At 52.1% G+C, this 27,750-nt stretch overlaps 1 protein-coding gene across 2 annotated transcripts; it reads left to right on the top strand.

Moving 5' to 3' along the window:
* The first annotated feature begins 40 nt into the window (after positions 1 to 40).
* AARS2 (alanyl-tRNA synthetase 2, mitochondrial) lies at positions 41 to 26,689 on the top strand. Of its 2 annotated transcripts, XM_073338522.1 has the most exons (22): positions 41 to 268; positions 1,623 to 1,811; positions 3,497 to 3,642; positions 5,822 to 6,016; positions 6,455 to 6,599; positions 7,196 to 7,341; positions 7,833 to 7,941; positions 9,002 to 9,040; positions 9,949 to 10,060; positions 11,241 to 11,368; positions 13,450 to 13,600; positions 17,119 to 17,288; positions 18,830 to 18,943; positions 19,470 to 19,610; positions 20,612 to 20,749; positions 21,207 to 21,316; positions 21,570 to 21,678; positions 23,419 to 23,541; positions 23,902 to 24,012; positions 24,951 to 25,034; positions 25,366 to 25,476; positions 26,017 to 26,689. In XM_073338522.1, the coding sequence occupies exons 1-22, from the start codon at positions 44 to 46 to the stop codon at positions 26,179 to 26,181; spliced, it is 2,961 nt and encodes a 986-aa protein (XP_073194623.1). In that variant the 5' UTR covers positions 41 to 43; the 3' UTR covers positions 26,182 to 26,689. The 2 variants fall into 2 exon arrangements, with proteins under 2 accessions (XP_073194623.1, XP_073194624.1); XM_073338523.1 differs by lacking the exon at positions 20,612 to 20,749.
* Positions 26,690 to 27,750: the final 1,061 nt, after the last annotated feature.

Raw genomic sequence — 27,750 nt, 5'->3', positions numbered from 1 at the left:
GCGAAGCCGGGTCCGGCTTTCAGGAGTTCCGCCCACAGTTAAGATGGCCGCGGGAGGCCATGTGCGGGGGCTGCTCCGGGTCCCCCCGGGTTGGCGCTGCCGCCCGCGCCGGGCTCGCTCCGCCGCCGCCTGCCCCCCGGCCGGGCAGGTCCGCCAGGCCTTTCTCCGCTTTTTCCAGGAGCAGCACAAACACCGGCTGGTGCCCTCGGCCCCGGTGCGGCCCCGCGGGGACCCCGGGCTCCTCTTCGTCAACGCGGGCATGAACCAGGTGGGGGCGAGCCCCGCGGCGGCGCTGCCTGAGCCTGCAGACAGGCGGCTCCCGGGGCCGACGCAGCCCCCGCCCTGGGCCCCCAGCTGTAGCGGCTGGGCCGTGCCCAAGCTCCTGGCAGCCGAGCCCCGGGGCTGCCTGGCACTGGCCAGAGCCGCGGTCACCTCGCAACCGCATCGTCGCTGCCAGGGGAGCTCTCAGCAGCCCCGGAGCTGTAGCCCCTGGTGCCCTCCGATCCCTCCCCAGCACCTGGCTGTTGAGTCCTGGGGCCAGCCAGTGTCTGGTAAATCTTTCAAACGCTGGTGTAGTTACCCATCCTTCGCTATCAGAGGGGTAGCTGTGTTAGTCTGTATCCACAAAAACAAGGAGGAGGCCGGTGGCACTTTAAAGGCTAACAGATTTATTTGGGCGTAAGCTTTCGTGTTTAAAAAACCCACTTCTTTAGATCCATCCTTAGCTGTGAGGGTGGCATACTGCATCGGGGCAAAGGGCTGCAGCAGGTCCTCTGGGCAGCACCCATGGATCCATTGAGCATGTAGCTCACCCCATTGCATCTCTCTGTAATAAAAAAAATAGCAATCTGTCTGGCCCTTAGCAACATAGCATCTAGGTGCCTCACTCTCATTGCTGGGAACACTGCTGTGAGGCAGGAAAGTGCTGTCTGTGTCTGACAGATTAAGTGGTTTGCTCAGGGTCTCACACGAAGTCTGTGTCTGAGCTGAGAATTGAATCCAGGTTTCTTGGGTCCCAGATCAGTGCCCTGATCAATCGGCCATCCTTCCAACCTTTATGTTTGTCTGCCATGGGGACCGATGCAATATGCAGTGCTTAGACTCCCATTAGAGTTGACAGTTGTCCTTCACAACTCCTTTTGAAGTTGGACTGAAAATGAAACCTTTGGAATGTTTTCCACAAACATGGAATTGTGTTGGGCAGGAGAAGGTGGGGGGCCTGTGGGAGACTCAGGTTCAAGTTCTGGTCTGCCTTGATTTGGGATGAAAAGCTCTGCTGTCTGAATCAGGGACTTGATCCTGGGTTTCCTACCTTCTAGGCTAGTGCACTAACCACACGGCCAAAGAGCGTCTCTCAAGCCTATCTGACGTATTTCACGGAAACAGATACGTCTTTGTGAAATGTTTTGGTTTTGTCAAAACGGCATATTGCCTGAATTTGTTCCAACCAGCTCTGACTGCCATGCCCTAAATACTTCAAGGCAGTAAATCCTGTGACAAGCTTTTCTCGTTACTGTTATTATTTAATAATTATAGCATAGTAGTCTCAGAGGCCCCAGTCGGGGCCCATTCTGCTGGGCAGTGTATGAAAATGGCATGATTTTCTTTGTGTTCCCTTTTAGTTCAAGCCCATTTTCCTGGGCACAGCACATCCCCGAAGTGAGCTGGCACAGTACCGGCGTGTGGTGAACAGCCAGAAATGCGTGCGCGCTGGCGGGAAGCACAATGATTTGGATGATGTTGGCCGAGATGTTTACCACCACACCTTCTTTGAGATGCTGGGGAACTGGTCTTTTGGGGATTACTTCAAAGTGAGATGCTAGCGCATGAGCTCCTTAGGGCAGGGATCAGGTCTTGCTGTAAAGTGTCAAGTGCACCCTGTGGCACTGTAAAAATAATTGTACCAGGCATGTTCTCTCAGCTGCTCTGATAAGCTTGGAATTTTTTTGCTGCAAGTTCCATGATTTAAACCAGAGGGTTCTAACCATGGTCAGCAGATCACATGCTGGCATTCTGTGGAGAATTTGCTGGTCTGGAGCGGCTGGCTGATTTTCCAGCTGCAAAATCACACTAAAACAGGGCTCTCAAACACGCTGCCCACGGCACTATTTGCTGCGGTCCGCCAAGCTCCCCGTACCCGCCCCCCCAGTTATTTCCTGAGGCTACCAAGCTCCCCTCCCCCTGCGTGCCTCATCCCTGCTCCTCTACCTACCTCCAGGCGCTTCCCACCACCAAACAGCTGTTTGGTGGCACTTAGCGGTTTCCAGGAGGGAGCAGGGAGCCACGTGCTCAGGGGAAAAGGCAGGGCAGTGGTGGGGATTTGGAGATGGGGTTGAGGTGGGGACTTTGGGGAAGGGGTTGGAATGGGGGTGGGGCCTCAGAAGGGGTGGTGTGGGTGCAGGGGCAGTGGCAGGGAGCAGTGGCAGTGATGTGGTCCTTGGGCCAATGTGTTAGTCTTGATGTGGCCCTCCTGGTAACTTGAATTTGAGATCCCTGCACTAAAAGAAACTACCAATCCGTTAAATGTTTAGCTAATTCTTACATGAAAGTGGCAGTTTGTGTAGTTGTCATAAAAATAGTATGTGATGGCAAATGAGGTGGCAGGGGATAGGGATGGGTGACACCAAATGGGAGGGAAGGCTTCCATGAAGTAATCTCTGGTTTAAAATATGATCCATATTAGGAAAAGGTTTGCTGACCCCCCTGGTTGTTTATGCATCTCCGAAGGGAACCCTGAATTGGATGCTTACCTCTAGAACAGGGGTTCTCAAACTGTGTCTCGAGACCCCATTTGAATGGGGTCACCAAGGCTGGTGTTGGTCATGGGCCTCAGCAAGTCTGAAGCCCAAGCCCCACTGCCTAGGGCAGAAGCCTTTGGGCTTCAGCTTTGGCGGCGGGGCTCGGTCTTCGGTCCCCCTTCCTGGGGTTGTGTAGTAATTTTTGTTGTCAGAAGGGAATCGTGGTGCAATGAAGTTTGGGAATCGCTGCTCTAGGAATTACCCAAAGAAAATGGTGCCAGCTTCAGATGACTTGAGCTAAGAACTGCATGGTTCATGAGGGTGGTCTGTGGAGTATGTGACCCAAATTGGGGTAGAGGTTGCAGCCTAATTCCTGGGGAACAGACATCCACACTTGATACATCACTGTGACAGTTAGTGCTAAGTTCCCCTTGTCGACTTACTCATCAAGACTTACCCATTGCAAGAGGGTACTACTCATAGTGCTCCGCCTATTGGACAGGCCATCCTGGGATACTCAGTTCACCAGTAGGAAGGTCAAAACTTGCCTTACTTAGATAACTGAAAGCCTGCCTTGGTGTCATAGCCCCTTAACACTCTGTGATACACTATAGAATGGCAAAGGGAGAGTGCAGCTAAGACTAGCTTCTTGAGTATATGATTCCCTTTCTTTCTACTCCTAATGCTCAAGTTGGAGTCTCTCACCTGGGTGCTGCTGAATAGCTGTGCTCTCCTTTGTTTTCCCTCACTCCATTCAGGAGGAAGCATGTGGCATGGCATGGGAGCTCCTAACACAGATCTATGAGATCCCAAAAGACCACCTGTACATCACCTATTTCGGAGGAGACGCCTCACTGGGTCTGAGCCCAGATGAAGAGAGCAGGGACATATGGCTTAGCCTAGGGTAAGTGTGTGAGAGAAGCGGGACAGGAGTGTCATGGGCAGAGATGGGAGATGCAAGTTCACTCACCTGCTCTTTAGCTGTTAGGATACAGGTGTGGAAGCGAAAAGAATACATCAGTTCTTTGACTCTGTCTTATTTGAGTCCAGTTCAGTTGGATTGTTATGAATTCAATAGTGGCCCGACAGCCCTGAAATGTTTTATCCCTAGATTGCCACTTCAAATGCAGCTCGGGGTTAGTCAAAATGGTTACTGTCTGGCCTGTGTGAAATGAGACCAGTGGTCTCAGTCCTGTCCTTAGTAAAGATGTCCATGCAATTCCACCACTACAGTTGATGTTACAGTAGAACCTCAAAGGTATGAACACCAGAGTTACAGACTTACTGGTCAACAGGACACCATCTGGAACTGGAAGTAATCAGGCAGCAGTGGAGGCACGCACACAAAAGCAAATATTTTACTGCCATGTGCAGGGGCTGCTTTGGGTCCCCCCGGGTTGGCACTGCAGGGCAAGGGGAGGTCAGGGCTGCGGGCAAGGAGTGGGGCTCGGGGCTTCAGCCCTGCAGGGAGCACCGGGGCTCAGGGCTTCAGCCCTGTTGCTCCTTTCCTGGCTTCAGGCCCGTGGGGGGCACCAGAGCTCGGGGCTTTAGCTATGAGGGGAGCACCAATCTCATCCCCAGCTCTCCCCCTGTAGCTAAAGCCCGGAGCCCCAGCACACCCCGCAGGGCTGAAGCCCCAGTGTTCCCCTCAGATCTAAAGCCCTGAGCCCTAGTGCGCCCGAGGGTCAGAAGCCTCCCCCCTCCGCACGGCTACAGTGCCAAACTCTCCTCCCCATCCCCCATTGCTGAAGTCCGTAACTTTTGACAGCAGTAGCCTCTTCTGCAAGTGCAGAGAGAATATTTTCTTCATTTCAGTTTATTCAAGTAGTTCAGTTCAATTACTAATACACTGATTTCTTAACTTTCAGCTGGGAGTTGAAAAAGCAGGAAAGCTTGTTTTCCTCTTCCAGTATATGACTTAAAACTAGGTATGAGAGGATGAGCTCTACTAGTTCTAAAATCCTGAAGGACATAGTGACCTAAAACAATCAGTTCAATTCACTAACTACAGATAATATTCCCTTTGTTTAATAAATCAGTTAGTTTTAAATGAAAAACCTGTTTTGATATCCTTTTTGATACATAAGGAAAAAAGTATCCAGCACATTTGTTTTTTAATTAAAAAAAAATGCTGTTTTTGTGCATTAATAATTTAATTTGAATTTCCATCCAAATTGAGCTTGACACAAATAAAAAAAAATAATTTTCATATTGTATATACAAAAATGCAACAGGCATCATCTACAATAATAAAGACATTTTTAAATTAAGAATCTGAATATACATACATTAAGATATATAATTGGTTAAATATCTGTGCATAAGAAAAATCCTCCAGGTTATCCAAAAGAAGCACTAAATTTAGCGTAAAGGCCATATTAAGTTGCAGATCAACATGTTTTAAAGGTTACCAACAATGAGAATCAGCCTTTCTTTAGGAAAATACCTTTAAAAGTACAAATGCAAAACAAAATTAAAATCGATGATTTAAGTTGAAATCAAGGCTTTCTACTTGCTGATGAAAATTGATGATTTAAATAATTTTGACTTAAATCAATCCACCCTACTCCAGGGCAGAGAGGAAGCTTGTTGGTTGAAAGGGCTGGTGTGTGCGGTAGCTTGTACAAGGCAGCAGCACATGTTCTTTGGTCCCATACCTCTCTCACCCTGTTCAGTACCCTTTCAGATCTTGACTCTTTTGGAGTTTGCTCCAGTGAAGGAAACCTGGTTGATTGACCCAGTGGAAGAGGAAACATCTCCCACATCAGCTTGCGCCAAACTGAGTCTGTTGGCCAAGTTCAGCAGTGAGCAGGGTGCCACGTGCTGTGACTCAGTTTGTTCCTGCTCAGTGGCCATTGTTGGAATAGAATGTAATTAATTTAGGAGAAAATGGTGGGGAGGCTAATTCAGCCCCCTCTGAGCAGAAGCAAGTTAACCCTATAGAGTTTGGAAGGTGAGGTGGCAATACAGTCAGAGAGGGAGTTCCCCCAAACTCCCTGACCCATGGTAGCCTGTGGTTCATCTACTCTGAAGGGAACAATCTGCTACCCCAGCCCGGTCAACTCTGCTGCTTTCCTTTTCAGGGTGCCTCCTAGTCGCGTGCTTCCTTTCCCACTGAGGGAAAACTTCTGGGAGATGGGTGAGACGGGCCCTTGCGGCCCCTGCACCGAGATCCACTACGACCACGTGGGTGGCGGCAGGCACGCGGCAGCACTGGTGAACCAGGACAGCCCTGATGTGGTGGAGATCTGGAACCTGGTCTTCATGCAGTACAGCAGGTACTGGGCTGCTGGGAGCTGCCCAAGAGGCTCATTTCAATAGTATGAGACTTGCACCTCACTAAAGACACTTACGTTTGAGGACTCCCTGCTCTTCACTAGCAGATGGCAGCACACAGGGCAAGGAGGAGCCTTTCTCTATCTCCCCACTGCTCTCCTCTGTCCTGACTGGTGTCCCCTTTTCCCCTGCTCTGCCTTGCCTCACAGACCACCCTGCCCTGCTGCTGCTCCTGTCAGTCATGTCCCTGGGGTTGCCCCCTTTTGCTGTGTAGCTGCGCCTGTTAAGTCACCTCTGTGCCCCTTCCTGCATGCTGCCCTGCTGCTTCCATCCCCAGTCTGTATCCCCTCCCCACCCCACCAAGATGGATCAGCACTTGGCCTCAGACTAACTTCTGCTTCTCTGGCTTGTGTTTTGGGTGGGGGCTGGTGTGTTGCCAGAGAGGCTGATGGGAGTCTGCGTCCATTGCCCCAGCACCACGTGGACACGGGGATGGGCCTAGAAAGGCTGGTGACGGTTCTGCAGAACAAGCGCTCCAACTACGACACAGACCTCTTTACCCCCATCCTGGATGCCATCCACAAGGTGATGATCCGCCGCCAGGGGGTCACAGCTGAGCCTAAAGTACTTCCCACTCTGGGTCTGTAGAGGTTACTCGCTGAGCATTGAAGTGCAGCTCCCTCTGGGGTGGGCCATAGCAGCTGTCAAACAATACACAGCAATGCTGCACAACAGCTTAAGACAGGATGTGTGTCCAGTTCAAAGAAGAGTGGCATTTTAGGGAGACGGGAGAGAATTTCCCAGGTTGGAATTTAACCAGGACACCAGAGTTGATAACCCATGTTACAAGTGGCCTGAGATTTTAATTGCCCCAAGTGGCCAGAGCCTGGGTTTGACGATGACTCTGACATACATGAGCCCTGGTCTCTCATGTGCCAGATGGGTGTTAATGTGGTGCACTTGGCATGCAGGGCAGACTGGCATGAGTGTGGGGAGGGGATTAGACACATGCCTGGCATTAGGGGAGAGAACCTCCCAGGGGTCAGATTCAGCCCTGAGAACACCCCCCCAGAGCAACATTACGCAGAGTTTATGGCCAAATGCCTTTTGGAGTAGCTGTGCCATTCAGAGCTGGGTGCCTTGACTAAAACGTCTCCATTTCTGTCCCCACCCCTCCACAGGGCTGCGGGGGGCCTGGGTACCAGTGCCTGGTGGGGGAGGCCGATGTCGGGTCTGTGAACATGGCCTACCGCGTGGTGGCAGATCATGTGCGCACCCTGTCCGTGTGCATTGCCGACGGCGTGTACCCTGGCATGTCCGGGGCTGAGTAAGGATGTGTGATAATGAGGGGAGGGGCTGCTTGGCTGTGAAGAGGGGGAGAGTACAAGCAACAGTAGGGTGGATGCCCTGGCTGGAGGGGGAATGGGTGAATTGAGTGTAGTTGAGTGGAGGTGGGAGAGAATATAGGGTATACAGGACAGGAGGGGCATGGAGAAACTGGTATGGTTATGCAGGGTTGGCCCTTTGGGGATCAGATGGGATAAGTGTGAGGTGGGGGAAGCTGGTGTGGGCAGGGCGAGGGGAGCTGGCTTTTGGGTCTGTGTGTGGGAAGATGGGTGGAGAAGGCAGAGCTGGTTTGTCCGTGTGGGGAGACGTGGGCAGGGATCTGGGCAGAAAGGGCGAGCTGATTTGTGTAAGGCAATGGGTAGAGAGGAGGGAGCTGGCTTGTGAGTGGGTCATGTGGGGAGCTGGGCTGGGAACGGGGAGCTAGTTGGGAATACTCAAATGGCTCTCTTAGGAATCCGCCCCTGTCCGCAGGCTGGTGCTACGCCGCATCCTGCGCAGGGCTGTCCGGTTTTGCTCTGAAGTTCTCCATGCTCCGCCAGGGTTCCTGGCCAGCTTGGTTCCTGCCGTGGTGGAAGTTCTGGTAAGTATGAAGGGCTCTTCTTGTGGGGAGGGAGATTTGCTTATCAGCCAGTGTCTCATACAGCCAGATGTTTCTCAGCTGAGCGCGGGAGCAGTTTCTGGAGCAAGCACTGGCAAGAGAAGACTATATCCAGTGCGGATCTCTGACTCTGTGAGCTGTTTATCCCAATGACACTCAGCCTTCTTATTTCTATAGGCTCAGGGCTCGTTGTGATAAACAATACATTCAGCACAAGCATGGTGCGTGAGTGTGAAAGAAGAGAGATGGGCTGCCAGTATAGACACTAGTGTGGTGGTTCCCAAAGTGGTCTCTGGAGAGCTGGCGGGTCATATGGTGCTGGCTCTCCTCCCTTTTGTTTCTTCCTGCTAAATCCTACAAAAAGAAACTAAAAATACATTGAATATTTTCCTAATGTTACATTTGCACATAAGCGTTTGCTAGAGTTGCCACAGAGACGTCATGCAACAGCGAATGGGAGGAGAGGTGGAATCAGGGGTGAAAGTAAGTCGAGTGACTTACTGGTACTTTGGGGCCAGCTCTGGCCTCCAGAAGGGGCTGGGTCTAGGGCAGAAGGGGCAGGGCTGAGGGGGGTCAGAGACAGCCCCAGCCAACCCTGTAAGGTAAGTGCCCCCCCTTCTCCTCCTCCTGTCTGGGATGCAAAGTGTGAAGTAGTTAGATCAGGGGATTTGGAGGTGGAACACATGGTTCTATTCCTGGCTCTGCTATTGACAGAGTCTGCACTTGAGCAGGTCACTGCCTCGCTCTGTGCCTCAGTTTCCTCCTCTCTAAGATGGGGGGATAGCACTTACCTTACAGGAAGGAGAGAAGCTTCTTTAATACTTGCAGAGTGCTCTGAGAGTCTCAGATGAAGGTGCAATAGACATGCAGAGGCATCTGGCTAGCTGAGACCCATCCCTGAGATGGGGCCCTCTGGGGCAAGACCTGTGTAAAGGCATTATTGGGGCTCAGACTGGCCCGTGTCCCCAGGTAGGGAGGAGTGGTTGTTGTACTGACACTGCACACAGCTATTTCCTGATGCTCAGTGAAATTTGCTCTGCAGGGAGACGCCTATCCGGAGCTGAGGAAGAATACAGACCAGGTGAGCAGCATGGAATCTGCTGGAGAGCAGCAGTAACCTGTCATGGGAATCATTACCAGCCTGCATCTGGGGGCTCCCATAAGCCCCCTCTTTAATTATCCCTGAGTTCTTGGAAGTGCTGCACAGCAGCCCCTAGCATGCTATCAAAGTGGAGTGGGGGCGGGGGATTCACCTCTTTGGGATGTGGACAGATGAGTTTGCCCTACTCCCAGCATAGCCACGTTCTCGGAGGGAGGGGACAGGGCACAGATATACAGAGAATGGACAAAGGTACTGCATGCAGAGTTGGGAACTAGCAGGGGCATGTTGTGGACTCCCCTATGGACATTGACTGTGGATCTTGAAGGGATCTCTCCTGTGCCAAGATTGGCTGGTTGGTGCCCAATGAAGCAGGGCAGCCCCTGTGACTACAGAACTAAGGTAAAGCCCAGGCCTTAGTTGGGCCATGTGCCCATGGGCCTGGTTCCCCTCCCAGCACAGGTACCCTTTGCTCCTCCTGTGGTCATTATTTATGTAGCTAAAGAGGGAACTAGACGCTTGGGAATCCTGAGGGCAGCTGTTTTACAAGCTTCCTCCCTGCCCAGCTCTGCAGATGCCCTCAGTCCTGACCAGCAGCGTGCCCTGCTGTTCTAGCCCTGGGCACCTCATGCAGAATTTTCATTGGGTTGCAAATGTGGTTTCTCTCAACAGGCAGCTGCCTCAGGTAACTATTTCCTTGTAGCAAGTCATGAGCCCACAGCTGAGGTATAGGAGGTGCACAGTGATAGCAAATGCAGGGGCCCTCCTTTGGCACCCACTTTTCCCATCCCCAGCCATGTGGAGGGCTGAGTTCTGGTGGCTGGGCTGAGCTGAGTGGTGGCGCTCGCCCACAGGGAAGGTGGCTGAATCTGCTCCTCCTCTTCCTGCAGATTATGAATGTTATCCATGACAACGAGGCTGCATTTCTCTCCTCCCTCCTGCGGGGGCGGCGTATCATTGACAGGACTCTGCAGCAGATGGGTCCCTCCAAGCTCTTCCCAGGTGAGTCCCTCCTTGATTTCCACTGGGAAGGGGAGGGCAGCCTGGGGGTGGAGCAGCAGCTGGCGTCTGCCAGTGGTTAAGGGTGGCTTGGACCCTTGTTGCCAGGGTGTCTCAGGTGAGGGCTGGGCTGTGTTGGGCCATTTGGGCTAAGGGGGAGAGAGCCTTGGAAGCAGGCACCCTCCCCACAGCTGGTGGCCTGGTGTTCCTGTCTTTGTGCTGAACGCTAGGCAGTATTAGGCTACAAGTGCACACTGAATGACCCCTCCTTCCCTTCTGCCCCAGACAAAGAATCAGTTCCTGCCAACTTCCAAATCAAAGCTACAATGGATGCCTGCTGCCCTGCCATGGGGTAATACAGCACCAGCCCCATGCTCTGAGCCGGTACTGCCGACCAGGTGCTGCTGCCCCATCACTGGCACTCCCCATCTCCCAAACACTTCTGAAATGACTACCTCAATGCTTTGCTCACCAGAGCAAACAGGCACTTGTCACTGCTAAAGGGGCTCCTTTGGTTCGTAGGTGCTGCAGTGACCAGCTCTGAACAAATACAAAGGTAGAACAGCTAGCACAGTACCTGCATGGAGGTCCATGTTTGGGTGTGATAGGGAGAGTGTGGCTTAACCCTTTCCTGCGTGTGCAGATTTGAACCAACTTCTCCCCACCTACTCACTAATCTGTGATTCAGTACCTGGTAGCGTAAGGCAATGGGAGAGTTCCAGCTGACACCCTTGTATGACTCAGGAGCTTGCAGGACTGTGTGCTGATACGGCTCACTCTACCTGTGTTTGGAACACCCTGCCACTGTGCTGAGACCTTCCTACGTGCGCATGCTCTGTTGAGCTCTTGAATGTACCTAATGAGACAGAGGCAAGATGCACCACGTTGTCTTGCTCATGGGAGCAAACGCTTTCAAACCTATATGGAAACATCTGTGCTCACAGTCCCAAGGGAGCTGAGGGCTGGAATCCCTGTGATTTTAGAGCACTGCTGATGGGATGTAATGGGCAGCCAGTCCTTGTTGGCTGCACAGATTGGGGGGGATCCTGAGGATCTCATTAGGGATGTGAGGACACCCCCACACCCTACCCCCAGAAAAAGCAAGAGATTCCCTCCATGACTCTGCTGTGTGTTCTCTCCGTGGCCACCTAAAGTTTGTGTTCTCATTCTTGTCTCTCTGCAGGGGAGGTAGCCTGGTCTCTCTATGGAAACTTGGGATTCCCCCTAGATTTGATTGGCTTGATGATTGAAGAAAAGGGGATCCAAATGGACTGGGCAGCTTTGGACCAGCTAGCCCAGGAAAATGCTAAGGTAGGATACAAAACCCTGCCTCCAATGCAAGCCTCCATCACTGTGGCTAATGTCCTATTCTTTCTGGTCAGGGTTCCCATGTGTACTTTAAATCCACTGCAGGTGCTCCCCATCACCTCTGTATTCCATCAAAATCATGGAATGCCTTTCTCCTCTAGCTCAGGGGTATGGAGCAGTGTCCCCCAGGGATCTTCACCTGGATTAATGCTGTTAAACATACTCATAAATAATCTGGAAACAGGGGTAAACAGCAAGGTGGCAAAGCTTGCAGATCATATGAAATTACTCAAAATAGTTAAGTCGAAAGCAGATTGTGAAGAGTTACAAAGGGATCTCTAACTGGGTGACTGGGCAACAAAATGGAGACGAAATTTAATGTTGATAAGTGCGAAGTAATGCACATTGGAAAACATAATCCCAACTATACGTACAAAATGATGGGGTCTAAATTAGCTGTTAGCACTCAAGAAAGAGATCTTGGAGTCATTGTGGATAGTTCTCTGAAAACATCCATTCAATGTGCAGCATCAGTCAAAAAAGCTAACAATGTTGGGAATCATTAGGAAAGGGATAGATAATAAGACAGGAAATATCATATTGGCTTTATATAAATCCACAGTATGCCCACATCTTGAATACTGCGTGCAGTTCTGGTCTCCCCATCTCAAAAAGGATACATTAGAAATAAAAAGGGTAGAGAGAAGGACAACGAAAAATGATTAAGGGGGTGGAAAAGCTTCCATATGAGGAGAGATTAAAAAGACTAGGATGATTCATCTTAGAAAAGAGATGACTAAGGACAGACATGATAGAGGTCTATAAAATCATGACTGGTGTGGAGAAAGTGAATAGGGAAGTGTTAATTACCCCTTCACATAACACAAGAAGCAGGGGTCATCCAATGAAATTAACAGGCAGCAGTTTTAAAACAAGCAAAAGGAAGTACCTCACACAAACCACAGTCAACCTGTGGAACTCATTGCCAGGGGGTGTTTTGTATTCCAAAACTAACTGGATTCAAAAGAGAATTGGGTAAGTCCATGCAGGATAGGTTCATCAATGGCTCTTAGCCAAGATGGTCAGGCATACAACTCCATGCTCTGGGTGTCCCTAGGCCTCTGACGGCCAGATTCTGGGACTGGACAATGGGGGATGGATCATTTGATTGTCCTGTTCTATTCATTCCTTTTGAAGCATGTGGCAATGGCCTCTTTCGGAAGACAAGATACTGGCCTAGATGGACCATTGGTCTGGGACAGTATGGCCGTTCTTATGAATCCAGCTTGGGTCAGTAGTGACTGAACACTGTAAACCCTCTGACAGCTATTTGGCTGGTGACTTTTTCAAGCCAGTTTCTAGTGGACACATTACAAAAGCCATCATCACAGCTGCACTGAGGTCAGCAGAGAGGGCAAGCATTGAATGGGTCGTGAAGAATTAACACCCCTCAGTACCAGAGGTGGAGTTTATCCAGGGCAGGAAAGTTGCCCACTGATGGGGCAGCATGGAGGGATTGGGGTGCGGTTTGTATTGCGACCCCCACCTCCCATGCTGTGGATAAATCAAGGCTTTCAGCCGCAGGGGTGTGTATGCAGCACTATGGTATGCAGGGAAAGCATACATTAGCTGCTGCTTGTGACTCCCCTGGGGGATGGTGCAGGGTAGTGCAGCAGTGCTGAGTGTCTGGTGGGGGCCCCAGGTGTAGTAGCAGCCTGGGATTAATTGCTTCCTGAGGCAGCACAGATTTGACTGTGTTACAGGGATGATCTACTGCCACAAAGTCAAAGGCCACAGTCACTAACCTTATGGAAAAAGAAAAGGAGGACTTGTGGCACCTTAGAGACTAACCAATTTATTTGAGCATAAGCTTTTGTGAGCTACAGCTCACTTCATTGGATGAAGTGAGCTGTAGCTCAGGAAAGCTCATGCTCAGATAAATTGGTTAGTCTCTAAGGTGCCACAAGTACTCCTTTTCTTTTTGCGAATACAGACTAACACGGCTGCTACTCTGAAACCTAACCTTATTGAGCAGGCGCTCCTAGGGTGCCCCCAAATCAAACTTTGTCTTCACTCTTGTGTAGCGGAAAGCTCAGACCCAGCAGGCAGAACAACTGGAGGGCTCCGGTGTGCGATTGGATGTGCATTCGCTGGCTCAGCTGCAGAGGGACGGTGTGCCTGCTACTGATGACTCCCCGAAATACGCCTACACACTCGGGCAAGACGGGAGATATGGTATGAGCTGAGGCATGGCCCAAAGAGCCTGCGGGGGGTGGGGGGAGGTAGTGTCCAATTCATAGCCTGGGAACCTCTTAGGGATGGATCTAACCAGCTAACCACCACACCTACAAGGGGAATTATGATCTCAGGCATATTGGAGAGTGCTCTGTACAGAATGTAAACTCGTGTATTATCTCCCTCTTCAGCCTATGGCCAAGAGCAGGAAGCAGGTCATATGCGTGTCCACTGAACACATGCTCGCAATAAGGTTCTGTGATGGTTGCTGAGCTGGGAGTTAAAGAATGCTGTTACCCGGTGGTGTAGATGAATTGTATTAGATGTGGTGTCCATTGGAGATGGGGGTTCAGTGTGCTGGCAGTTAGCCTGTCTGCAGGAGTGAGTACTGGGATGTGTGGGTGCTAGGCATGGTAAACATACCGTAGCTAGGGAGGTCCATGCTGTTAAGGGTTCAGATGGGTAGGTTCTTTCCTTAAACCTCTGGTTTTTTACATTTGTGGCAGAATAGGAGGAATAGTGTTCACCCTAAGAACCTCAGTACCTGCCATTACAGCAGCTGGCCACTAGATGCCCCTGCTACTTTACACATAGTTTAATACAGTTTTGGAAGCCTTGGCCCTATTGAAGGAATGTGAAGCTGAGCTGTTGCTGGTCATAAGTTGGACAGTAGTTCTCAGGCTCCTGCTGAGAATCCCTGGGCAGGAATCTGAGCTGCAGCCCTGTCCCAGTTTGGGGCTTGGTTAATGAGACACATCATCATGAGAGGTTTCAGAGTAACAGCCGTGTTAGCCTGTATCCGCAAAAAGAACAGGAGGACTTGTGGCACCTTAGAGACTAACCAATTTATTTGAGCATAAGCTTTCGTGAGCTACAGCTTACTTCATCGGATGCATGTGATCATCATGAGACTGAACCTGGCTGTGTTAGGAGTGCGCCTCATCCCGACCTGGCCCATTTGCTGAGCCCATGTCTCCGTTAATAAGCGTCCTTTGCCAGTTCAGGTGGTTTGTCAGAGGGTTTTGTCAGAATTAACTCCAGTCCCTCAGTTGTCCCTCGCTTGAGTCCTATCCCCAGACACCCCCCTAACTGGAGCTGTGGTGGTGCTTTTCACTCGAGTTGGCTGGCGCATGAGGGGGTATAGACTAAAGCTCCAATGAGAACAAATCATCAGCCACTAACGCAACCACCGCATGGTGTGGACGCAAGCTAGCTCCACTCAGGTGCTGCTAGTCCTCCAGTGCCTTCCCACAATTCCCCCTGCGTGCCCAGAAAAGACCAACAAGTTCTCCCACACTGAGAGAGAATTTACCAAGCAGTTCAGCAGTCTTAGGTTATGTCTACGCTACAATCGCTAGAGGCACGAAACTACGGCGCTGCAGCTGTGCTGCTGTAGCTCTGTAGCGTAGACCCTTCCTACATCGACAGGAGGGGTTTTCCCATCGATGCAGTTACTCCACTCCTTTGAGAGATGGCAGTTAAGTCGACAGAAGAATTCTTCCACCAACCTAGCTGCGTCTGCACCCAGGGTTAGGTCAGTCTAACTATGGCACAACGATTTCCCCAACCCTGAGCAACTCCTAGGTCGATCTAATTTTGAAGCACGGACCAGGTCTTCATGCCAGACGCTAAGTGGCGCTGCGCTCCTCACGCACTCAATGAGTGCAGCGCCGGTGAGCACACAGCAGCTCCAGTGTTGTGTTGCAATGTGGCTGCTCTCACTCAAGCTAGGCCAACGCGAGAGAAGTCGCTCTCAAGTAGATCACTCTCACCTCGGCGGTGAGATGAGCCTTAATGTCTCTGGTTCGCTGGTGTGAAGAGCTGCCTGTCTATCTCTCAGCCACTTCCGCTGACAGACTGGAGCTTTCTCCTAATGTGGACCCAAGTGTGCTCAGCCTGCTGGTGGCCCCTAGAGTGCTTAACCAGTCACATGGTGCTGGCTCCTTATTTCCAGCTGCTACCTCACTGATAAAGAAGCTAGAAACCTCCCAATGCCCTCTTCCTGTGGCTTTTCGGTGACCGTGATTGCCGTAGGTGCCACACAGAGTAGGTGTTCCATACAGCCATGAGTGGGAGAGGTTGCACCTGAGACATTCCCCCTGTTAATATGGGGCCTATACGGTGAAGAAGTTGGAAACTCCCCTCCAGAAACTTTCCCTTCCTTAATATCCGCCCCTGACCCTTTGCCAACATCTCAGCTGCTGAGGAACATTGGGGCCTCGCTCTTCATCCCTGCAAGTCAGCTTGCCCCACTGCGGCAGCTCTTTGTACGTCTGCGAACATTTCCCCTGTGGTGCTCACTTCTCACTCCCTCACTCTCACTACCTGAAGTGTGTAATTTTTCTGAGCATAGTTTTTTTTCTGGTACTTCAAAAAGGATGAAGCTGAATCGAGTGTGCACACCTCTTGGAAATGGTTTTGAAGCCTAGTTAGTGTTTGCATTCAGTGGATTGACACTGCCAGAGTCTCACATGAGTGTGGGTTAGTGATGATGGAATTTGTTGCTGCTGCCTAGCAGGGACTCCACATAACCCAGGGTCTATCGTTGGAGACGAAGTAACCTTGGCTAACCTAGCATTGGTGACTGAGTGCTCTATCTCAGCTGGTGCAAGGTGCAGTTTGTCCAGTCCGTTTTAACCTCGTCCCTCTGCCCCCTGGCCAGCTACATGCGATTGTTGTTTTGCAGTCACTTCAAACCGCACCCTCTTGTGGGCCATAGACGCTCGGCATCCAGGGAACATCCTAGACTCGTAATTTGGGGGAGGAGTGCACAGTGTGATCCCATAGCCAAACAGGCCTGTACTACTTAAATAAGATTGAGGGATGGAAAGGAGTTGTCAATGCAGTTGAGATTGCAGATGGACAGGCCAGGAAATTCCGTGGGGGTTCCCACATTACGTATGATGTTAATGGCCTATTAGGTGTATTAACACCATCTGCATAATGCACAGGAAAAATATACATGTCCTGCAGCTGCAGGAGGGCTAGCTGTGAATTTCTTGCGTTTTGTGCCTGGAGTTTGCATTCAGTACCGAAGCAGCTATCTTAATTAAAGCAGAATGGTGACCAAGCTGGCGCTTAATCAAATCGTGCTTAGGGCTGGCCCCCTGGGGGCTCATTGCCTGTTAACAGATTTGGGCTTTTGGAGCAGGAGATTCCAAGCTCTGTCCCCTCTGTGGCTGTGAAATCCCATGTGGTCTCGGGAGGCAGCAGAGTGAAAGCTGTAAAGTGCTAGGTTTTGTTACAAAATAATCACAAATCTTTCCTTCCTTTTTGTCAGTGTCTCGGCTCCAGCTCTCTTCCCACAGAGTGAAGTGCCTGGTTTTAAAATACCGTGAATGCTGCCAGGGTTCTGAGATTAACTGAGGCTTCCTCCTCTTGCACAGACTCTGCACTCTATGTGGGGTGGAAGGGCTCTGGGGTGACTGGTGGGCCAGTCAAAACCCCCTGTGCTTCCAAGGGAAGGCAGAGAAGTGGGAGGCTGATGCACGTTGCTGACTTGTGCTTATCCTTTGCAGCATTTAGCCCGTGCCAGGCCACCGTCTTGATGCTGTACAAAGATCAGTCCCTTCAGAAGGAGGTTGGGGCAGGCCAGCGCTGCGGAGTCCTCCTGGACAGGACCAGCTTCTATGCAGAACAGGGAGGGCAGGCACATGATCGGGGCTACCTGGTGCGTCTGGGACAACAGGTGAGCCTGTCTGCTGCCTGCGACTGGAATTACTGTCAGGTCAGGCATGACCTTCCTGAAGCTGTGATCCCTCTCCACTGTACTAGGCTGCTGGCTGGAGTCCTCAGGCTTGTCATCTTCAGGCTCTTCCTCTTCTCCCAGCTGCGTGCTGAGCTGGGCACTAGCTCTGGGCAGTGCTTGGGGTCTGGGAAAAGCCCAGTGACTCAGAGCAGAGATCATTTCGGGGAGCTGACAGGCTCATCTGGCTATCTCTCTAGCCCTTGTCATTCCATTCCCCTGTTTTGTAGCACAAAGTGCTGGGGGTGACTGTAGACCCTTCCTCCTTCACATCCCTTTCCTTCCAACACGCTCCCTTCTATCTCAACTGGGCCAGGAACATGGAGAAGTTGATCAGTCATCAAAAGGTCCTTGGACTGAGCAACTTCTGCATGGCCTGCCCTAGAGACCTTTATGTGGTGCCCAGTCTGAGGCTCACTCTCTCCCGTTCCCTTCTCTCCCTCCCAAAGGCACTGGGGAGAATTGTCCACCACCACCACCTCCAAAGCATGTTGCTTCAGCCTTATAAAGGAGTTCAAAGGGAAGGAAACTGAAGCCTCTTTGGGGAATTGTAATGCAAAAGCAGAATCTACTGTAGTCATATGGAGTTGGGCTGGATACAGTACCTTAGGTTCAGCCATGCAGTGGCATAGCTCCTTTTCCTATCCCCTCAGCCTTGAGAATCACCCCCATGTCATAGATGCTACCCTTCCATCCCAGGAAAACTAGCTGGGATTCCTCTACAGCAGTGGTCCCCAAACTTTTCAGGGTCGCAGCTCCCCCTTAGCCCTGTCCGGCCCCCTGGAGCCACGTGCAGACGGGTAAGGGGGCTAGGGCCAGGAACGGAGCTGTGGCCAGGGGCCAGGAACAGGGCTGGAGTAGAACTGGGAGCAGAGTGGGGCTGGATGACACTCCATCCCTACCACCCGTGGGGGCTGACCTGGGCCCCGCCACACCCCTCTCCCCCACCCTGAATGTTCCGGGACATGCCCCACAGTGTGGGGATCTCTGCTCTACAGAACTCATCAGTGCTACTCCTTCATAAGCCAAAGGGGGTGCTATTGAGTAACATGAATTACTGTATGTCCTACCCTTTATCCAGCCCAATGATCTGAAAGCCATCCCTGTGTGTGAAGTGAGCTAGTGGCTTCAGTCCAGTTCCTAAGGGACAAGTGGCCATGTCTCAGAACATCAGGCTCACAGCTGGCATTGGCTCCCCGCTTGCTGGCAGCCTCAGCAGCGACACATGGAACCATAGGGCCGTAGAGAGGGAACTCCTGGGCAGGGCTGAAGCATGCTGGTGGTGAGGATGGGATGGTGTTTTCAGGACACTTGCCCTGCCTCTTCCTATCCTGTACCCATTCTGGGGATAGATGGGGGATTCCAGTCTCCAGGAAGTCAGGCAGCCACCTTTCACAAGCCATTGAACTCCCCTAAAATCACTGTGCGGCCAAGGAGTTGAGCGTCTGTGCTAACCACTCCTCTCTCTCTCTCTCTGCTTGGAGGATGTGCTCTTCCCGGTGGAGTCGGTTCAGCTGTCAGGTGGCTACGTGATCCATGAGGTCACAGCCCCCGAGACCCTGCAGGCTGGGGACCGAGTGCAACTCTTTGTGGATGAGGTAAGGACTTACAGCTCTTAACGCTTTCTTGGCCTTGCTGCTAGGGGGCGGTGTGTGGCACTTAGCAACTGAGAGCAAAGAGCTGCCGCTCAAAGGGGCTTTTGTCTGTCTCCCATCCTCCTGAGGTTTTGGGTTAGGACATTTCTCCTCATGTAATGGTGTGTGGAGGGGTGCTCCCTATGGGTCCTGTCTGCCATCCCCTAAAGGGGGATGGGACCCTGTCCTGCAGAATCTAGCCTAGCACTGGTGTCCGCACAGCACTGATCAGACGAATGGGAGGAGTCAACTGGAGTCAGATCATGAGGAGGGTGCTTGGACTGTCGCATCTACCTAGTGTGTGTGAAATACCCCATTTGCGCACACACTAATGCTTCTCTTCCCCCTGTCCTCTCTTAGCCCCTATATGGGTGCAGGGTCCCCACATGGACTCTGTCACACTTAGGATATACTGACACGCTCTCTTCCCCTCTCACTAGTAGAATTGTGAGGTCCTCCTGCTTGACCTGCGGTGTGTCTGTGGTTTCAGGTTCAGCGGCTGGCCTGCATGGTGAACCACACCGCCACTCATCTGCTGAGCTTTGCACTCCGCCATGTCCTAGGAGATCAGACAGAACAGCGAGGGTCCCACGTGACTGCTGATCAGCTGCGATTCGACTTCAGTATGCAGGTGATGGGGATCCCAAAGCACCCCACTCTGGAAGGGTCCCTGCTGGTCCCTGAGGATCAGGGGAACATCCCTTGTCTTTATAAACCACCCTCTCGATTCCCGTCTCCTGCCTGTTGCCATGAGAACTAAACACTCGAGCCCTTCATCTGTTTCAGCCATTGCTGAGTGTCTCGTAGGGCTGTGCTTTAGCTGTGCTTCACATTCTCTTGTGATAGGATTGTCCCATATGAGTCAAGCCAGGCTTTGGCTGGGTAGAGGAAACTATGTGCTCAAACGAATCTCCTGAAGTAACCTAAGCCCTGCCCTGACTAGGGCCCAGGGTGACCTCTGTGGGGGAAAGGGTGGGTGGGTTTGGAGGTACAGAGGATTGGCAGGGGGGTCCTGGGGTGATAGTGATGGGATCTCACAGACTTAGGCTTGCTGACTTGATTATAGTATCTGCTGGGGCATGCTTTAGGGGGTACATGGTGTCAATACCTTAGTGCTCCGAGGGAGTCCTTTCTCAGGAAAGGGGGAGGTGTACAAATGGGTTACTCAGGCTGTCGGGGGCAGATGAGGAAACTCAGTGAGTTTATCCTTAGCATGTGGGTAGTCTCTCACTTGAAGGACTTTACTAACATTGTTGGATTGATCCTGGCCTGTTTCACGGAGTGGGGCAGTGGGGAGGGAAGGGTCATGATGATCGTGACCCCCATTTACACGTGGGGAAAACCAGGCACAGAGAGGAAGCATTTTATTCAAGATCTGACAGGGAACTGGGAATAGAACCCAGGAGTCCTGGCACTGAGACTTCCTTCTCTAACACCACTTCCTCCTTTCAGAGTAACAGCCGTGTTAGTCTGTATTCGCAAAAAGAAAAGGAGTACTTGTGGCACCTTAGAGACTAACCAATTTATCTGAGCATAAGCTTTTGTGAGCTACAGCTCACTTCCTCCTTTGTGACACGTGATACTGTGCCCCTCAGGGGATGTTTCCTGATGGTGGATAATCTCCTCTCCCAGGCCCCTGTGACCACACAGCAGCTGCAGGAAGTAGAAAGTGTGATTCAGGAAGTGGTTGACCAGAATGAAATTGTCTATATGGCAGAAGCCCCCCTGGCACTGGCAGGTGGCATTCAGGGACTCCGGACCATGGATGAGGTACAGTAGAAGGGCATGTAATAAGCCCAGAAGCCTCAGCAGAGGGCAGCTTCCAACAAGGGTTATGAGGGTCATAAGAGACCTACAATGATGGAGTCCCCAACTGGGGAATCTCCATCTAGAGGATGGAAAGGGAAGTGTGCGCCAGAGAGGGGTGAATGAAGGTATGTTCCTGGGGGTGCCCAGGCAGACTCAGGTCTGGTGATGTGGAGGCTGCATGCTACAGGGAGGTGGGTATGGAGCTGCAGTGTGGTCCCGCTAATCTGCTCTCTCAATTGTTCTTTCTGAACAGCAAACCCTCTATGTGTCAGCTTGTGGGAGGAGCAGTGCTGCTGTCTGCCGCTGGATCTGCTGTCTCTGGGTGGGGGGTGCAGCGGCTGTGACCTGAGGCACTGACTGGTTCTGTGACACCGCATGAATCCTCTTGTTTGTTTGCAGCTGATCTTTCTCCTCTCAGGTGTATCCAGATCCGGTGAGGGTGGTATCGGTAGGTGTCCCCGTAGAAAGTGTACTGACCCCCAACTCTCAGGCTGCGATGCAGACTTCTGTGGAGCTGTGCTGTGGGACGTAAGTGCTCTTCTCTAGGGTCAGAAGAGAGCTTTGTGGGAGCACGGCACGTACTCCTGGCTTGTCGTCTCATCCAGATCAAAGGCAGGGCTTGACTGAGGGTCTCTAAACAGTCTGTACCTAGACTGTAGGGGGAGGCTATGTTGATCAAGACAGAGGAAGCTGAAAGCAAAACCTGGCTCCCTGTTGGAAAGCTGAGACTGAATCTAGACAATGGGCACATGCTGATATTTCCCCTCCGCCCACCTCACAGGCACTTATTGCAGACAGGAGCTGTGCAGGATCTGACCATCACCTCCGAGCATCAGCTGGTTAAAGGGATCAGTCGCATCATTGCAGTGACAGGGGAGCAAGCCAAGCAGGTGAGACAAGGGAGGCTGAGATTTCCCTGGTTTGATGGCACTGAAACTGGGGACTGCTGTATGCTCCTCCCAACCCCCCTCCCCAGCTTTGCTGATGCCCCTCGGGCCTGGCCTGCAGCAACCTCTTACCTCCCAGTCTTGTTCCTCCCACCCCCAACATGCACACAGCTCTGCCATTGCACTTCACCAGTGATCTGTAGCCCCCTTTATTTCCAGTCCTGGGCTCCCCACACATGGCTCTGCCCATGCCCCTCACTCCTGGTCGGCAATACCACTTCTGAGGTGATAATTCAGCACTGAATAGCAGGAAACCTTTAACCTCTCTTCACAGGTGGGATTTAAACCCAGGTCTCAGATAGGAGTCTAATGAATTGATCCTCTCTGCCCTAGTTTCATTTCATATCACAGTAGCTTTTAGCTGCTGACCTCTTGTGCTTATGGGGCTCTGGTCTCAGTCTAGCAATTTTTACTTCTTAGCTTTGATCTTTGACTCCTGCTCAGCAGTGATCCTGGCTGGCGAGTCCATGTGCAGAGCAATTGACCTAGTTACTCTGCGTGTGAGAAGCCCCGATGTGCTTGAGCACCTGGAAGTTAGGGACTTGGCATCCCTTCCCGTCTCCTCTCATGCAGCAATACAAGGAGAGTGCGGCCGTCAGGAAATTACATTTCTTCTTGGTGAAACTGCAACCCTTTACCCACCCCAGCAGATCTGTTGCTGTCTGATTCTCCCCTGTGCATTCTCAACAAGCCTCCTCCTGTCGTGAAGGAGTGAAGGCTGCGAGGCGTGCTTGCCCTGCTTGCTAGGAGCGCTGACATGAAGCCGCCTCTGCAGCTTCATGTCAGTGGTTCACATTCACCCGCAGGTTGCTGTTGTGTTTGGTGCCGAGGTGAGCGGCTTGCAATCAGGGCTGTGCATGTTAATCAGCCTGTGGATGCCAAAGAGCGGCACAAAGCCAAGGGAACGTAGCCAGGCTGGGCAAAGCACTGTCCCTGCTCTGTGCCGGCCCTCCCGTTACACCCACTGCTCTCCAGGGGCAAAATCCGTGGCTTCCTCCTCAGCTCAGGATGGGCACAGATCCCTGCGGGAATCTGTTTCATTCCTCCTGAGTGTTAGATGGAGGCACCACAGGGAGAGGATACTCCAAGCTGGGAGAGTAAAGGATGTCATCAGGAAAAAAAAAAGTCCTGCCAATAGAGATCTGTGAGCCCTACCACTTGGGATTAACACTAGACGAGGCAATGCAAGTAGAAAATGCACCATGCAATCCTATATTGGCTCCCAGGGGGGTGTGCTAGAAGAGTTAACAGGTCTCCAACCCCCACAGTGCACCTTTTAGTGAAAAACAGCCCAAATGATGGGGCTCAGAGCTTCTCCAGCCAGAGCCCCTAATGTCACTGTCAAACGTTTAAACACGCTGTGAAGTGTTTGTTAAAGGGCCTGTCCTGTGGGTGGCTTGGTCCCCTACAACTGGCCTGTTTATCAACGGCTATAAATCTATGGCAAGGATCGTCTTCCAGACCCTCGATATTTCAGACACTCACCTATTTATCACTCATAAAACCCCAAACAAGAGCCACTTGGTGACAGAGCACAAACCTTTACAGCACCCACTTTCTAGCTATCTTCCTCTTGGAATTTTGAAGGGTTAACGCCTGCGATTTCACCCATGCCCTACCCTGCTCCTTCCCATCCCTGCTGAGTGTCTCTCTCCTGAAGGGCTGTTTCTGTTGCTCTCCTAGGCCCGGGAAGTAGGCCAGTCCTTGGCTAAAGAAGTGGACTCGCTCTCTGCGTGGGTGAAACAGGGAAGCTCTTCCCTTCCCGAGGTGCAGAGCCTCTCCAAGGAGGTGGGCCGCCTGACTGAAGTGAGTACTGCGTTCCTTATGCAGAAGCATCCCACCAGGCGTTTGAAATGCATGTCTCTCTCCACCACTGGGTTCCAATCTCACCCAGGTCAGCAGCAGCAGAAAGCTGCTGCCACCTGATGACCTGTTTGGTGGCTGACATGAAAGGAGTTGGAGAGGTCTCAGCCCACTTCCAAGTGTGTGTATGGCAGGAAATCCTGTTGTCACAGGGAACGTGGGAGGAGGTGGCAGCGATGGGAAAGCTGGTCTAGCTTTGGAGATCATTAAATCACTTTCCTCCTTGGCACCCACTTAGGTTTTCCCCTTGGCACACCGTTGGGTGGGTGGGTGGATGTTTTTAAGCAGCTGCTTGTTTTTCAGGAGGTGGGCAGCACTGCGATACCCCAGTGGCAGAGAAGGGAACTTCAGGCCATTCTCAAAGCCCTGCAGAGAGCAGCAAACACAGCGATTAGAAAATTGGAAATCAGTCAGGTAAGGGTGCAGCAGCAAGATCTCTGGCAGCTTTTCAGCCTGCTGAAGGCCACCAGATTGTTCTCCACTGAATGGGCAGATTCTCTCAGCTTGATCTTCCCCTACACAAGAACCACAGCTGTTCTGTTCATCAGAGTGACCACTCCAAGAAATCAGATCCCTGGGAATGCGGGGGAAGGGGAGACCATTTCCAGCTGTGTAGGAGAAGTTCATGTTGCACTTTTAGTTGCTGATTCACCTAACCTACACAGCAAGTCATCCGTTTTGGTTTAAATGTTGAAACTAACCTTTCACCAGGGGCAAGCTCCCTGCACTGCAAAGATGGGGAAACAACATGTAAGTGCTTTCTCACAACCCCCGCCCCACTGAGAGGCAGGTAAACATTATCCCCAGTGTTACAGGCGGCGACACTGAGAGACAGAACTACGAAATGACTTCCCCAGGCTACAGTGGCAGAGCACAGACTAGACACTGGAACTTCCTCCCAGCCCCATGCTTATTGCTCTTGCTCATGCAGCATTCAGCAGCTGTCTGTGTTTTGTTCGCTAATCTGATTTGTATTTGACACATCAGGAATGGTGGTTGGTCAATGAGTCTTCTCTGCAACTAGTTCTGGGAACTGGAGTCTTTTCAGAACACTAGTGCTAACCACTTGGTTGCTGCAAAACATACCTGGGACGTCAGACTGAACTTCCCTCTCCCCTGGGGGGCCCCCCCAGGGCATGGCTGAGGCGTGTGGGCAGGGGTGGCTTGCATAGTCTGTTCAGTGGGTAAATAGGGGACTTCAGTATGCAGATCTTAGTCTGGCCCCTGCATGGCATTCGACGGCTCCCCACCCCATGACCACATTCCCTTCCCCTGTGACAGGGCTGGATGTCCACTCCATCCTCCCAATGTCATCGGTGGTCTCCCACAGTGCTGTGTGTTTCCTCCTCCAGGCTGCAGAGAAGGCGCAAGGCCTGCTGGAGAGGCATTCCAAGCAGCCAGTCATCATCGATACCATCCCAGCCGACTCGCTCTCAGTGAGTGTGTGTGTGTGTGATCTCTCCGTGCAGTTGCCTTCTCCCCTAGCGCAGGGGAAGTCAGTAGGGTTAGGCTCTGGAGCCCGATGGAGCTGACACAGCTGGCTAGGGCTGGGGCAGGTGAATTGAGGCACAAGGGAGCTGTCGCAGTGGTTGGAGCAGTTTGGGGGTGAGGCGGCAGAATTGCCAGAGAGCAGAGTAAGCTGAGCTACTCTGCCGCCCTGCACGCTGGCGGTGCAGTAACCTCCTGCTCTAGTATTTCATCGGCTTAGTCATCTGCTCAGGAGTCTTCCCCTCCCTTCCTGACACTGCCCCTCCATGCCTCTCCTAGATCCTGATGAAGGTGGTGAACCAGCTTTGTGACAAGTCTCCTGGGGCTTCAGTGTTGCTGCTCAGCCCCCAGGCATCCGGCGAGGTGCTCTGTGCCTGTCAGGTGTCCAAGGTACGCAGGCTCGTGCTGCAGCTGGGAATCTCTACCTGCAAAGGGTTAATGGCCTCTCTGTGTTCTGTTGTGGGGGGAGCTCGTAGCCCAGAGTGTGGGCAGTAACCGCCTCTGCCCCGTTTGGGAGACAGGCCCTTGGCTGCAGCACGCACCGTCCAGCAAGAACTATATGGGATTGCCCCTTGCAGCTGGTCAGTGCTGCTGCTTAGTCATCCGGAGGAGTCAATGATGAGACACCATCTGCCCAGGCTGAGTCTGGTGTGGCCCTGGAGCTTCCAGACTCTGCTGGCCTGGAGAGGGAGGAGTCAGGAAAGAGGCCCACGTCTGCCATGGGGCAGGGCAGAGCACAAACTGCTGGGCCGTTGGGCTCAGCTTCCACAGTACCGCCAGTCCCTACCAGCTCAGGGAGCAAGGACCCAAGGCTGCCTGCGTGCTGCGAAAGGGTCCTATGTGCCCTCTTGGACCCTTCTTTCCCCATCCAGGCTGGGGTGCCTCCTGGCCCACAGACAGGCTAACCTCTCTCCTCATGTCTCTCCCCAGAGTGCCCTGCCCACATTTTCTGCTGCAGACTGGGCCTTGGCTGTCTGTACTCACATGGGAGGCAATGCAGGGGGCTCTGGCATTGTAGCCAAGGGTACTGGGAACACCAAGGACCTTCAGGGAGCCCTGACTGCTGCACTGGAGTTTGCCCGGACTAGACTCTGAAGTAAGGAAGATTCCTTGTTTTGTGGGGTCAGTTGGAGCCAGCAGAGCTCCCAGCCTCCCGTCTCAGGGATGCTGCCACAGAGCTGTCCCTTTGCTGCACCATGTTTCAGCCTCCAACGAGCCCTGCGTCTTGAGTGGCTTAGCAGCTCCCATTGCTGAACGCTGCTGCCAAGCACTGTGAATCATGGATATCTGGCTTCCTGCCACCGGGGGTCAACATAGGAATAGGGGGCAGAGTCGGGCCGACCATCCTGCCCCAAAGGACTGTCTGGAGGAGGCAGCTGACTCTCTGCTTCTGGCCGTCTAGTCTGGATGCATGAGGATTGTCACAGAAGGAGCCAGTTTTCCTCCGGCCCTCCAGCTTGTGGGGAGGTTATGGCTGCTAGAGCGGTGATCCTGTGCCATGGCTGGGAGAGATTTACTGCCATGTGAGCCACACGCACAAGGAAGCTCTGTGCGGGAGAAGGGGAACTATCCAATGATATCCTGAAACTAATAAAGAACTGAAATTGGCTGAGCTGCAGTTTCCTTTCAGTGCAGCAAGGCCTCATGGGAGTCTGTTCCTGCAAACCCTACCCTCAGCAGCTGCTTTAACTCTTCTCCTAGCAGTGCTGTTCACCTTCAACGTGTGGGTCAAGGACACACTCCACCAGGGCTGGTAGTGTAATAGCATGGTCCCCATCTCACAGCGAGGGGAGCCATGCAGTACAGAAACTAGACTGGGAAAGTCCTCTAGCTCACTGTCTGCCCAGCCAGTGCTGTGTAGCTTGGGCTGTGTCTAGGTGGTGAGGTTTGCAGCCCTTCCCCGGGGGAGCTCATCCTGCAGCCCTGGAGATATCCGTGTTCGGAATGTGTTCTGGCTATTCAGCCAGTTTGCTTTGTGTGCATCCCATTACACCTCCTCCTCCCTCCACCTCTCTTCCCTTCTCAGGGCTGGTGTCCTGCTCCTCTGGTTTGTCACGTTCAGCCCTGGCCCTTATTTGCATACCAACAGCCAACTCAGCCATGGGGGGGGGTGTCTATAGAGAGTCAGGAACATGTTTCCCAGAACATCCTGGGCAGCAAACACTGTTGCACTGGTGCTAATGTCATGGCTGTACCAACATAGAAACAACCTGTGGAACTCCCTGTAGCAGGAGATAGCAAGGCCCAGGCTGCACTGGGCTTTTAAAGGATTGGTTGATTTTTATGAGCACTAATAGCATATACAACTCCACAAATTCACACAACCTGGGTAATTTAAACCTCATTATTATGTGTATTACAGCAGTGCCTAGAGCCCCTGCCCCAGGCTATGTCGATCTAAAGCGAAGACACTCCCTGCCCCAAAGGCCTTGCAAAACTTGGTTTATACCAAGATGCAAAAGGTGTGGGGAGGGTAGGACTGATAGGGTAAACAGTGAAATTGCTGTAAGCAGTAGAGGTAGCTCACCCCTGGCCTGGTCTTATCAGCTGCTAGGGTTTGGGAGGCATCACAGCAGGAGCTTGAAGGATGAGGTAGTGGTGGCATGGATTTTAGGGGGAATTTCCCCATGCATAAAGGGTGGGATGAGGGAAAGCCTGGATGCA

Source organism: Lepidochelys kempii, chromosome 3 (genome assembly GCF_965140265.1).
Source record: "Lepidochelys kempii isolate rLepKem1 chromosome 3, rLepKem1.hap2, whole genome shotgun sequence".
NCBI lineage: Eukaryota > Metazoa > Chordata > Testudines > Cheloniidae > Lepidochelys > Lepidochelys kempii.
This window is presented reverse-complemented; position numbering and strand designations above follow the sequence as displayed.